Consider the following 13,417-nt stretch of genomic DNA (forward strand, 5'->3'; position numbering starts at 1 on the left):
CACTCCGGGGACAGGACCTCCCAAACTGTGCTTTAACAAACCTTCCAAATGTGTCTGATGATGATAATATTTGAGAATGTCTGACCTAAAGAATCCGAGAGCAAATCATACACCCTAATAGCTATGACTAGATTATTTTCAGGTTATTTGCTCTTCTAGTTGCTACTCAGATTCAGCAGTTAGTTGCATAGTTCTGCCTTTCCCTACCCCACATCTGCCCTGTGCCGTGAGGAAGTCCCACGGAGCAGATAAATTGGAGGATGGCAGCTTGCTGGGCATAACTTTCTGACTAGGCGACGTTCGGTGACGTGCCACCAATTTTGTCTGAGTCTCCAAGGCAGGCAGAATAACAATCTCAAAATGCTCCCTAGAAAGAGTGAGTCATCAGGCCCCAACGCGGCTGAGCCTCAGCCACAACCTTTGGGGCCAAGTAGACCTAGTCATCAGTATTTTATGGAGGGACACTAAATCTGAACAACCGCATAGAAACGGCACGGCTTTTTGTTCAAAGTTGGTTTGTACTTAAGGGAATGCCGCAAGTTTGTGAACACCGGTCAGCCGTCAGACCTTGCGGGAGTAGATTCTCTGGCAGCTTTGCCATGAAGTGGCCTTGGCTTGGCCCCTCTAATCGCTAAATTCCTCTGCTGCAGAGGGAGTGTAACACACCCACTCCATCGCTCCCTCTGCTAGTGTCGCCAGGTGGGCTCACAACGCAAGGACAAAACGCACCCACGTTTTGCTTAAATCTGCAAAGCTTTCTTTAAGAGCGTTCATTAAGAGCCCAATATAAAACCTCCGACCCTCTGCATCAGGGACTCTTCCTGATGTCTTTCTGTTTATTTTCAGGGATTACTTTTATACTGTGACCTTGTGGAGTCGACATTTGAAAAGTTAAAGGTGCCAAGCAGGCAAGTGGATGCTTTAGATCATTTTCAAAAATGCTTCCTGATTTTAAAGTTGCACCATCAGAGAGTGGACAGTGACAAGTCCATCCAACAGGAAGGAAAGACCTGGAAGGCCATCCGTGTGGATCTGGTCATGTGCCCCTACGAGCAATATGCCTTTGCCCTGCTGGGCTGGACTGGCTCCCGGGTAAGCGCTACCTGTATCCGTGGGATGGTCTTAGCTTTCCGGAAGAGGTAGACTGGGTCTGCCTGGGCCCAGGGGAGAGACAATGGCAGTGGGGGTGGGGATGTGAGGGAGACGGACAAGGAAGGGGGGGGTGGACAGGAGAGAGGGAAGTGGACAGAAATCTCTAAATCAGGGCATTCCACCTGCACATGGTCACGTGAGACAAATGCATTTAGAACAGTTATTCTCAAAATGAGATCCCCTCTGAATTGGGAGATTGGGATTGACATGTATACACTGATGTGTATAAAATGGATGACTAATAAGAAAATAAATAAATAAACATTTAAAAAAAATATGACACACACAAAAAAGAAAGAAGCCAAGACACAAAAGGCCACATATTGTATAAATCCATATGAAATCTCCAGAACTGGTAAATCCATAGAGACAGAAAGTAAATTAGTGGTTGCCAGGGGTTAGGTGGAGAAGAAAAGGAAGTGACTGCTAACAAGCATGGATTTCTTTTGGGGTGATAAAAACGTTCTGTAATTACAGATTGGTGATAGTTGGACAACTTCATAAATATACTAAAAGCCACTGAATTGTACACTACAAAACAGTAAATTTTACTGTATGTAAACTATACCTCAATTTAAAAAAAGAATAAATGAATGAGCACAAAATATGTAGTTAGTGAAACTTACTGATATATTAAATGAAGCATATCTTAAATATTTCATCTGTCATGAAATCTTACCCTTCTAATAAGTCTAAGAAACTTGTTTTTAGGATGTAAACATTTTTGTTAAAAAGAATGTCACAACTGTCAATAATTTTTACCGTGTTTCAATGTACCCATCAAAACTTTAGATTAAAAAAGACTCTAAGAAGAAAAGTTGCAAATTAAAACAAAACCAAGTACGGATTTATACCAGTTACACGATTCCCTTAGAGTGGCTCATGAATCTTTGGTATATTCTGAGCATCACAAATGATTATGACTACAGACTTATCTACACAAGGTAAAGTTTATAAATCTTTGACTAGGAGTCAAATTTCTAACAAGGAGTCAGTGACTGCTAATTTTTTATTTTGTACCACAACGGATGTCCAAAACCAAGTATTTCTGCTCTTGTTATGTCTCAATTCTATTAATTCCCTTCTGGGGAAAAAAAAAAAAAAAGACAATTCTACAGGAACTCAGAACAACTGCATGTAATAGCTTAAAATCGTATTAATTCAAATTAATATTACCGGAGGAATGTATGACATTACTACCATAAAATAATAATGTGTGAATTATTAATATATGAAAATAAAAGAATCTTCTTATTCCTACTACACAGAGTAATTCATTTTAATTCTAGAGAAGTATACTTAACTGCCAAGCCAAGAGCCTGCCTACTTCATTAAGTCAACAACTATTGGCTGAGCAGTTATTATGTTCACAATATAAGGAATACAAAGATACTGGTCCCTACGCTCAAGGGATTTATAATGTAATACAAGATGGAAGTGGGCAGGTGATAGAATGTGGGGATGGATTATAAACGTTGAGGATCTTACAGTTTAGCCTATAGGTAACAGGGAAACTATTAAATGATCTGAACCATCTACTGAGTTAGACCAGGAGATTAACACAATAGTCTAGATAAGGATGAGAAAGATCTAAATTAAAGTAATGGCCGGGAAGGGCAGATGAAGAAAGACTCTCAAGTCTTATTTAGGTGGTAAAAATTAGTAGGACTTCGGTGACTGCATATAGAGGAAGCAATACCACCTAGAAGTTAAGGCTTGCATAGGCTTTGAAAACACACATACAAAAAGAAAAAAAAAAAAATGAGATCCCCTGACCAGCAGCATCAGTCTTACCTGGGAACAGGTTAGACGTGTAAATTCTCCACCCCACCTCAGACCTTCTGAATCAGAAACTCTGGGGGAAGAGCCCAGCAATTTGTGTTTGAAAGAACCCTGCAGGTGACACAGCTAAAGTATGAGAACCATGGAAGCAGAGAAAGCAGTCTGGTGGCTAAGGGCACAACATGGCTCATCCCAGACCTGGTCACAAGCCCCTGCTCTGACTCTTACGAGCCAGGTGATATCCGTCAAGTTCCCCATGTCCTCTAAGACTTAGTTTTCCCATCAGGAAAGTCAGGGCAAAAATGCCTCTACCTCCCTGGGTTGCAGAGATCCAGTGAGATGAAGCTGGCAAAGCCCCCAGCACCACGCCAGGCACGGGGCCAGGGCTGTCCGAGTGGCAGCTCCCAGCTCCCATCATGTGATATTCATAGACATGGCGCCCGAGATTTGTCCCATTAGCTTGTGCTCCACCCTCCCAGCTAACACCCCACACTGTTTTCCCACATAGTTGGCTGTTGCTTTGAGTGACCTGAGCCGTTAAAGGATTTTATATGATAAATGACGTAGAATTTAATTGTCCTCAACCTTGAGTTAAATGTCAGGTGTGTTTGCTTTAGGCCGGAATCATTTCAGCACAGGATCTCAGCACCAGAGCTTCTTACCCTAATCAAAAACGTTGGCTGGCATCTTTCATTCATTAAAATTAGGAAAGCTGATGAAACAATACATCATAAATGCACTTCGTTTGATAGACGTACATCTTTGGGAACAGAGTCTGTTGGGAAAGGGGAGAGTTCCAAAAAGAAGTCCAGCGTTATACAAGGTCATGCCAGTCAGGATTCGTTGGCAGAGATGGTTGTTCTTTGTTCACTTTGTTTTGAACATGGGCATCTCTTCAGCACATTTTATTCTCTTTTCTCAGAAATTACTGTTATTGGCTCTGCGGGGCACTAACAGAGCACTAAGCTCTCCCACTTTTTAGCTGGGTGACTTTAAACGAATCAGAACCTCTTCAAGTCCTAGTTGCCCCATCTATATTGTGGATAATAGTGGTGCCCACCTCCCAAGTTTGCCATCCGGTTAAATGAGATGCGTGTGTTTAAACGTGGTAAGGGCTCAGCAAACGGTAGCTACTTGTGTTACCATCTTTACGCCCCCGCTTATGTGACCGCTGAACGTGATGTGTTTTGTCCCCAGGTGGATACATGTTGGTGGGTGACCAGGTTTAGGTTTGGTCTAAAATTTTGTAGGTGAGAAATTTAATTTCACCTTTTAACCCAAAGATTTCAGCACCTGGGAAATGTTCTTAAGCCACTTCACCTATTAATCTCACCCCAGTTTGGGGTCATTAACTTACCAGGTTGTCTCGTCTACTGAGCTGACAAAGTTTCCTTTGGATCTTGTGCCCTAAAGATTTCTTGAGTAGGATGCATCCACTGGGACACATTAAGCTGAGGTTTTTCTAGAACCATCCAAGTACAGTGCAATTTCTGGACTGGGTATGGACTTCATTAGTTTAAAAAAACAAACAAAAGAAGCTTTTGTTTTCCTCTGAATCATATTTCTTCAAACTAGATCTGCCGTTTGTCAGCATGACTTTATTGGCTGAGATTCCTTCAAGAGTATTGTCCACGTTTGTGTCAGATGCTAGAGGAAGTACACTCTCTCCTCCGGAAACACATGGACAATGGTGGCTAGATGCCTAGGCTACCCCAGCCTCTTTACTAGCCCAAATGGCTCCCTTTCGCCAACTTTAAAAAGCATCTCTTCCTTAAAATACCTTACTGCCATTTCCCAGAAAATTGTCATAAGAAACATGCATATTTACAAAGACTACACAGTGAATGGCGCCCTCTAGAGTTTTGCAGTGCACAACTTGCACAACCGTATGTGTGTTGTGACCAGTGACACAGCCAGACTGTAGTATCACTGCCCCTGCTCAATGTTCAGCTTTCTCTATCTGAAACAAAAGACACCATGCTTGCCCTGCCTATCTCACAGGGTTGTTGAGAGAAACTAAAGAGCTTGTAAAGCAGAAGGCAGAACTGTCCAGGGTAAAGAACCTGAGCTTCGGGATTCAGGAGTCTGAGTCCTAGCTCTATCATTGGCTGTGTGGCCTTGGGTAAATTACTTAGGCTCTCTGGGCCTCGTTTCTTCATCTGAAAAATGGGACTAATAACAGTACCAACCTCACGGGATTGTAATGAGGATTAAATTAGACAGCGCCTTCATCTTAACACAATTCTGAGGCTAATTGTATACTTAATACTGTTCTTTTAGAAGTATTGTTAGACTCTTTTAGAAGCTGTTAAATACTAGTGATAATAGAGTAGATCAGAAATTAATATAAAGCAAGAAATCAGCCCAGCAGCCAGCACAGGGTAAGCTCTCCATAAACATTAACTAGGATATCATTGCCCGGATTATGACCACAGCTGTTCTGACTGGTATCTTGCCCCCTACAGCCGAGTGATCCTGTCATAACATAAGTCAGATCAGGTCACTCTCCTGCTCAAAACCTGGCAGGGGCTTCGCATTCAACGCAGAGTAAAGGCCTTCCAGTGGTCTGCGAGGCCCTGCGTGGTCTCCCCACACCCTCATCTCTCTGAACTCCTCCCCACTGCTCTCTCCCTAACCAGCCAGGCCTGCCCCTCCCTAAGGCCTCTGTTCTAGCTGTTCCCTCTGCACGGTGTGCTCTTCCCAGAGTCCACTTGGCTAGCTCCTTCACCTTGGGCAAGTTCTTGCTCAGATCCTACCTCCTTTATGAGACCTGAGCTGTATGCAGCATGACCTTTTAACATATCATGTAATTTACTTATGCTGTTACTGTGTCTTATTTGTGTCCCCTGTTGAATCCAAGCCTCACCAAGGCAGACATCATTGTTTTGTTCTCTGTTATATTCCAAGCATCCAGAACACACCTGTCACATAGTAGGTGCTCAATAAATATTGGTTGAGTCAATATGATTACCCTCCAAATGGAAGACATCATTATAATTCCAAACAGAATACGGAAAAATGCTCCTGAGGATTTAGCAGAGGAGTCCAGGCATAGATCTCTCACCACACAGAACTGGGGAGCCAAGGGGGGCTTCTCACTGCACCTGTTACCCCATCCTCTCCAGCCTCCCCCCATGCCCAGTGTAAGGAGCCGTTGCTCTAAGTGCTGGGGGGACTGGAGGCAAGTGGCCCAGGGCTGTAGGAGTCCGTGTGCTAAGCAACACTCCTGTACTTTCACAGGCCAGCAGCTACTGCACCCAGAATCTGCTTCACCCTGATTCTTCCACAGCCATAGTTTCTCTTCCACTCCCTTATAGAGAACTTCTGGCTGGAAAGTCTGTCTTCACACAGCCAGGTGAGGAAGGGCAGTTCCCAGTCTTCGCCAGCTTTCCCATACTCGCCACTAGAGGGCGCAATGATTCCATCCTTGCTCCCTAATCCCACATGGAAAGGACATTTCTAGATCTGTGCTTCTTAGGAAAATTAACCTCAACGACAACTTCATTCATTGTCCTCCTTTTCCAGGGTTTCCCTGTCCTCTATCTAAGGCTTCAGGTTTTGCTCCCTGGAGCCTCCGAGTTCACCCTGATCATAGGAGATGCTACTCTGGGGCAGGTGGGTCAGACCATCAGTTTTACAGAATCTTGTATGAGAGGATGTTACAGCCAGAGGGGACCTTACTCATGCACTTCCTCCACCCTCTGAACCAAGATTCAGAGAGGCTGGGTGACTTGCAGAGAGATGCACAGCGAGACAGGAACAAAATCCAGGCTGGAATCTGGGTCTCCTAACCCCTCATCCTCTTTTATATGAGTGATATTCCAAATAAAAAACAACACCAACTATTATTTATCCAGCATTTACTCTGGACCAGGTATTATTTTGGACACGATCCTCACAATCCTCATTTATTCATTCAGCAAATATTTGCTGTACATCTATGTGCCAGGCGTCATTTGAGGAGGAAATATGGTTATGAACAGAACAAATCAGGTTCCTTTTTTCACAGAGCTTACAGTCTAGTGTGTGCATGTGAGCATGGAGCTTTGTCATCGTAGACTATTGCCCTGGGGGAGAAAATTGCTTGGAGAATGTTTAGTGGCGATAGACATTTCATTACAGTAAGTCCTCTACATACTAACCTTCAAACTGTGAACTTTCAAAGATGCAAACGTGCATCTGGTTCCAGCAAGGAACCAGAACCTGTGCCATCAACGTCAGGCATGAGTGAAATCGCAGCTTGCCCTCTGTCTCCTATTGCTGACGATCCTTCAGCTCTACCATCTCCCACCTCCTCTCCCTCCTCCAGTCAGTAACTCTTCTTGCCCGTTCACTCGATGCCAGCCCCTGTATGCCAGTTGTTATACTGGACTACTGTGCTTTTCAAGGTACTGGACTGTAAGATTTTAAATGTTTTATTTTTCGTGTTTGTTTTTTTTGTATTATTTGTGTGAAAAGTATTATTTGTGTGAAAAGTATTATAAACCTATTACAGTACAGTACTATATAGCCGACGGTGTTAGTTGCGTACCTAGGCTAACTTTGCTGGACTTACCGAACAAATTGGACTTACGAATGTGCTCTCGGAACGGAACTTGTTTGTATATAGGGGACTTCCTGTATTGGGATTTAAATATCTCTAAACACATAATACTGAAGACATTCTAGACTTGATGGTAATTTATTTATTTATTTTAAAAAATTTATTTATGTATTTGGTTGCATTGGTTCTTAGTTGAGGCAGGTGGGCTCCCTAGTTGCAGCACGTGGGCTCCTTAGATGTGGCATGCATGTGGGATCTAGTTCCCTGACCAGGGATCGAAGTCGGGCCCCCTGCATTGGGAGCGCAGAGTCTTAACCACTGCTCCACCAGGGAAGTCCTGATAGTAATTTATTTTAATTATTTCTTATCCAGCAGTTTGAGAGAGACCTCCGGCGCTATGCTACACACGACCGGAAGATGATGCTGGATAACCACGCTCTATATGACAAGACCAAGGTGGAGCTGTCTCCCTGAGATGGGCCTCTTTGATCCTCATCACCAAGGCTGGCTCCCTGAGTGCTTTTCCAGAACTAATTTTAGTGTCCAGGTTCAGTTTCCTTTGCCCCGAGTGCCCTGTCCGCACAGATCACAGTTGAGGGCAGCTGGAAAGATCCTGATGGGAGCATAGCCCCCACCTGGCCCAGAATGCACCTCAGAGGCTTTGGACTCAAAGATGATGGGCTAGTTGGGCCCCTAGAACCAGTCCAACAGTGAATATTAATTGAGTTTGGTATATCCTTGGTAACTGCAATGAGTAACTCCAAAGAAAACTAAGGATCCCCCCAAATCACAAATATCACTCAAGTACCCCTCAGATGCAGTGAGAATTAGCATTTTGAGTGATCATATAGGTCATTAATGAGAGTCCACTGCAAGAAGGAGAGCAACAGAGCTGCCCTGAGATGTAGATGAGCAGTCAGCTAGACTCACACACCAGCTGAGACTCACTTGGTATGCCAGCCTTGCAGTAGTCCAAATGCTGTCTCAGCAAAATGATAGATTACTGTACAAATTAGGAAGAGTTAAATATTCAACTAAGTCCACAAGTGCCAAGATCTACTCTTCCTACGGTGATCAAAGACACTAAACAGAGCTCTGAGGAGGAAGAAGACACAAAATAACTAGAAGTAATGGCTTTTACCCTTTAGGAGCTTATAGTCTAAATGAGGTGTATTTAGTTAGAGCTGTCTCACAAGTGTCAGAAACCCAATAGAAAATGGAAATTGCCAAAAAAAGAAAAGAATTTGGCTTATATACTGTAGCATCTGGGATAACATGGACTTCAGGTGTGGCTGTATCAAGGTGATCATGCAAATTTCCCTCAGTGTTGGTTTCACTCTCAGGCAGGGTATTCCTATGAATTCCAACCTTCTAGTTTAGCTACCCCTTCAGAAAAGAGCTTCCTTCCTGATAGTTCCAGCAAGAGCCCTAGCTGATGTTCACTGGCCAGACCTGGGCCATGTGCCAATCCCTGAACCCTTTTCCATGGCTCTTATTGGCCAGGCTTGGGTCATGTGCCCCTCCTTGGAGGTGGGATTAGCCCCACCAGACCCTCAGAGATTGAGAGTAGGGAGGGGTGGTTTCCCAAAGAAAAATCAAGGTGCTGCTGTCATAAGAGAGGGCTGTGGATGCTGGCAGGAAAGCCTCAGTGGTCTAGCATGTGAGTGGAGACAGCTTCACATAACACGATGTAGGAAGACTTACAAATTGACACGTAACGAATAGTTCAACATAAGCGAGTGCCTCCTACAGGCCCAACGCTGTGCTGTAACAAGAAGGGCTGGAGGAGAAGTGGCACTTGCTCTAACAGAGATCATGCGGTGGGAGCCTGGCGGGAGCGGGGCAGGGGTGGAAGGCCAGGAGGAGGCCCCAGCATACACAAGTATCCTATAATCACCGTTCCTTCTTACCAATGGCAGCAGTACGTAATTCTGACTGCACAAGAGAATTTCCCAGCCCCCTTAAACAGATGGAGGACAAGACCTCTGCTGAGCTTCTGACTTCATTGGACTGGAGTATAGCTCAGTTTTCAACATTTTTTTTAAAAAAACTCCTTCAGGTAGTTCTAATGAGTAACTGTGGTTAAGAACTACAGATCCGTAGGAAGAATACCAAATGCCTCTAGTTGAATATGTAAGACTGTCATCCTTTTACCTTAATTTATTAAGTTTTGGGGGGTGGGAAAATACAAAAAGTACGGAAGTCAGGTAAGATGAATTTCTGTCCTCAGAAGCAGGGTAATGTGTTTTGGCAGTAATTTGTTTTGACAAAACAGTTTTACAAGTAATAGTTTCACTGTGTCATCAGCACTGAGATGCTTAACAAAAATATCTGAATGTACACATGTCTTGTTATGCTTTCAGAGGATGTTTCTCAAAGCAGAAAGTGAAGAAGAAATCTTTGCACATCTGGGATTGGATTACATCGAACCATGGGAAAGAAATGCTTAGGAAAAAGTGGTCGACTTCTTTTCTGTTTTGTTTTTTTTTTTCAGGTTAGATAAATTATGCTTCATATTATAATGAAAGATGCCTTAGGAGAGTTTGGGATTCTTTATGTCTTACTGAAATGCAGATTGCTTCTAGAAATAAATAGTTTGGGAAACATGATCATGTCCCACCTGGTAATGGGTTATGCTCTAATAGGCCATTTGTGGGACTGTTACTTAGAATTCACAATGCATTTGCCACAAAAACAGTGTTGTAATTGGTGGCTTGTTCTCAGGAAAGCTCATCAAAGCCCACTTTGCCCACAATGTAGCTGAAATTCTGTATATTTCCAATAAAAATAGGAGAAAACAAGATGGTGGAGTCTTTTGTTTTTCACTCAAATATTTTAAACTATTCTTAAACAAAAATGTAAGGAAATGAAAGAATAAAGAGTTTCAGGTTTACCTTGAGGGGCAAAACAGGTTTAATCAGAAGATCAGAGATTCTAGAGGGGGTTGTGGGTCCCTCCTGGAGCTTTTGGAGGAGGGGGACTGAGTCCTGACTCTCAGCTCAGGTCAAAGCCTGCTCCTCCCCTGTCACCTGGAGCTGTGTCCCTTGGTGTGCTGGCACAAGGCCACATATGGGATGTATTCTCACTGCTTTCACTCAGAAGGAAGCACAATTTCCTAAACCACCATCTCTGAGTCTCTCTCAGGGAGACGATCTCTCTTGCCCTCTTCATCTCAGGGCACCCAAGGGAATGGAGGCAGCCTTTGGAACTCCCAGGCTGCAGACCCATTTGGACGTCATGCCTTCTCTAGGAAGGCATCGACTCCATGCCTTGAAGAGACCCGAAAGGCCATCTGTTCCAGCTGCTTCTGCGTCCTCAGCCTGCTGGAGAGCTGGGAGGCCTCACAATGATCCTTGCCATTTCCTTCCAGCCCCCTCAAAGGAGAGGAGATGGCAAGATCCAGGACCCCATAGAGAAGCTTGATGCCCCGCCCCGGGCACAGGGAAGGAGCCTCCTTCCCTTCCTGGTGCTGGAACCTGGGGGTGGGGTGTATATCAGCTAGTATTGCCCCAAATTCAAACTATCCCAAAACTCAGTGGCTTAAAGCAGCACAGATCTGCACACAGCCTGGGGTTTGGCTGAGCTAGGCGGGGCTCTGCTCCTCTGGTCCATCCTCCTACTCCAGGGACCTGCGGGCTAACCTGGCCCTCTCCTTCTCACGATGACAGCAGAGACAAGAGAGCAAGCAAACCCCAGCGTGCATGTGCTTTTCAAGACTCTTTCCATGTCTGTTAATATCCAGTGGCCGAAGCCGGTCACATGGCTAAGCCTCCAGAGATGGGGCGTTATGCTTTGTCACAATGGGATGTATTGCAAAGGGCATGAATGCAGGGAGGGTGAGGAATTGGGCCCATGAATACGAGCTACTTCAGAGAGTTACATGTTTAGTTTCTTTTACATTCTTTTCTCTTCCTATAAAGCATCTCTTTTAATCCTGATAAATCTGGAGGTGCCATTAGAAGCTGGGGAGGGGATTCTTCTGCTCAGCTGGTGACCATGAGCCCATACATGGGGGAGCAGGGCCAGAGGAGAGCACTGAGGAAGCCGTGGGAGGGAAGGAAATGGGAGCAGTAGTGCCAGGAGGATGGAGGCAAGGTCCCCTGCCAAAGCTGGCTTCTGAGGGATGGCGGGGACATGGGGAATGCCTGCTCTCCTGGTCAGCTGTTCCACTGCCCATCAGGGCTTCACAGCTCAGCGTGCTGGTCCATGACAGTGAGGTTGATTATCATCACCCACCTTCCTCTTCCAGATTATTCAGCAGAATGCTCTGTGGCTGGGCTCAGGCAGCATCTGGGAGATGGACTCATAGCAACACATGGCAGGCAAGCGCAGCCGCACCCTAAGGATTGAGGATGAGCACGTCCGTCTCATGGGTGCTGGGTCCCAAACCCAATGGCCAAGCAGCACCTGGGACCAGGTGAGCAAATCGGTGGAGAAGGATGTTTGAATCAAAGCTCCTCCAGACACCACATTAGGCATAAAGAGCATGAAGAACAGAGATCTCAAGGAGCCCAAGGGTCGACAGCAGAGCACAGCTGGGCATCCCTGAACCGCTCCTTGGAAGGAACAGCCAGAGCTGACTCCCTAGGCTCCCTCCCATGCCCACCTTGCTTCTCTCTTTCTACAGCCCAACAGTCCTTCAATCTCCTATTGAAATCTTCTATTTCTCATGACAGAATCTGATAGGGTCAGCTTGCCAGTTTCATGTAGGCCAACTGGTCACTGGCTGCTCTCCAGCTAGTAGGTGCACTGCCTTTGGGCCAGGTATGCATTATGGGTCCAGTCGGCCATGTGACGGTGTGTGTGTGTGTGTGTGTGTGTGTGTAAGGTGAGGTGGGTGTGGGTAGAGGTCATTCCTCTTGGAAGGGCTATGGCCATTGGAGGCTGGGAGCTGTAGCTTCTTAGGGCACAGCCGCTCCTATAGAACCCAAGGCCTCAGGCCCTCCTCCGTGCTTGGTCCACTCTCCAAGTTCAAGGGGCCTCGAGATCTACCCCCCAGCACCCCTCAGCACGTCTGTCACCAAAGATATGTCATCCTTGAGGCCAGGGAGTCAGCAAGGAGCCCAGGCCTCCTGGGGAGGTAGAGGGAGGAATCATGGATCAAGGGAAGTCAGGCCTCGATGTCCAAAATCCAGGTCTCCCCTTCATCATAACAGTCTCTCTCCAGGAGAGACCTGGAAAACAAGAGAGGAAAATGATCAAGACGACAATGCCAGAGAGCAATGGCTGGTCAACACAACGGTAGGAGTGCTGCCACCTAGAGGGGAGGATGGGCAATGCGGGCTTAGAAGTAGGAGAGCCCTGTGGGCCAGAGGCCTTCACAGAGGAGGAGGGAACACAGCAGGTTTTTTTCTTTTTTTTTTTAATTGAAATATAGTTAATTTCAATATTGTATTAGTCTCAGGTGTACAATATAATGCTTTATTTTTATAGATTATACTTCAGTTAAAGTTATTATCAAATATTGGCTATATTCCCTGTCCTGTATGTTACATCTTTGTAACATATTTATTTTATACCTAGTGGTTTGTACCTCTTAATTCCTTTCCTCTATTTTGCCCACACCCCCTCCTCTGTTAACCACTAGTTTGTTCTCAGTATCTGTGAGTCTATTTCTGTTTTGTTATATTCATTCATTTGTTTTATTTTTTAGATTCCACACATAAGTGTTAACACACAGTATTTGTCCTTCTCTGTCTGACATATTTCACTAAGCATAATACCCTCCAGGTCCATCTATGTTTTGCAAATGGCAAAATTTCATTCTTTTTTATTCTATTGTTTTAAAGAATGGGAGGATTTAGATCCACATTCATGGTTCCAGCACAGAGACTAGGGAAAGTACATAATGTTTTATAAGCAGCAACAAGGGTAGCTGATCCAGGAGCCAGAGCTTTTGTTTTTATTTTTGGGGGGCCGCACGGTGCAGCGTGCAAGATC

General features: G+C 44.9%; 1 protein-coding gene across 1 annotated transcript in view; it reads left to right on the plus strand.

Moving 5' to 3' along the window:
- The window catches only part of DNTT (DNA nucleotidylexotransferase), a 36,636-nt gene extending 26,366 nt beyond the window's left edge, over positions 1–10,270 (plus strand). The window contains exons 9-11 of the mRNA XM_024735008.1: positions 847–1,092; positions 7,850–7,933; positions 9,841–10,270. Of these exons, the coding sequence (XP_024590776.1) occupies positions 847–1,092; positions 7,850–7,933; positions 9,841–9,927 (417 nt within the window). The 3' untranslated portion in view covers positions 9,928–10,270. The remainder of the gene's footprint in view (positions 1–846; positions 1,093–7,849; positions 7,934–9,840) is intronic.
- Positions 10,271–13,417: the final 3,147 nt, after the last annotated feature.

This window comes from Neophocaena asiaeorientalis, unplaced genomic scaffold (genome assembly GCF_003031525.2).
Source record: "Neophocaena asiaeorientalis asiaeorientalis breed wild unplaced genomic scaffold, Neophocaena_asiaeorientalis_V1.1 scaffold240, whole genome shotgun sequence".
In the NCBI taxonomy this organism is placed as follows: domain Eukaryota; kingdom Metazoa; phylum Chordata; class Mammalia; order Artiodactyla; family Phocoenidae; genus Neophocaena; species Neophocaena asiaeorientalis.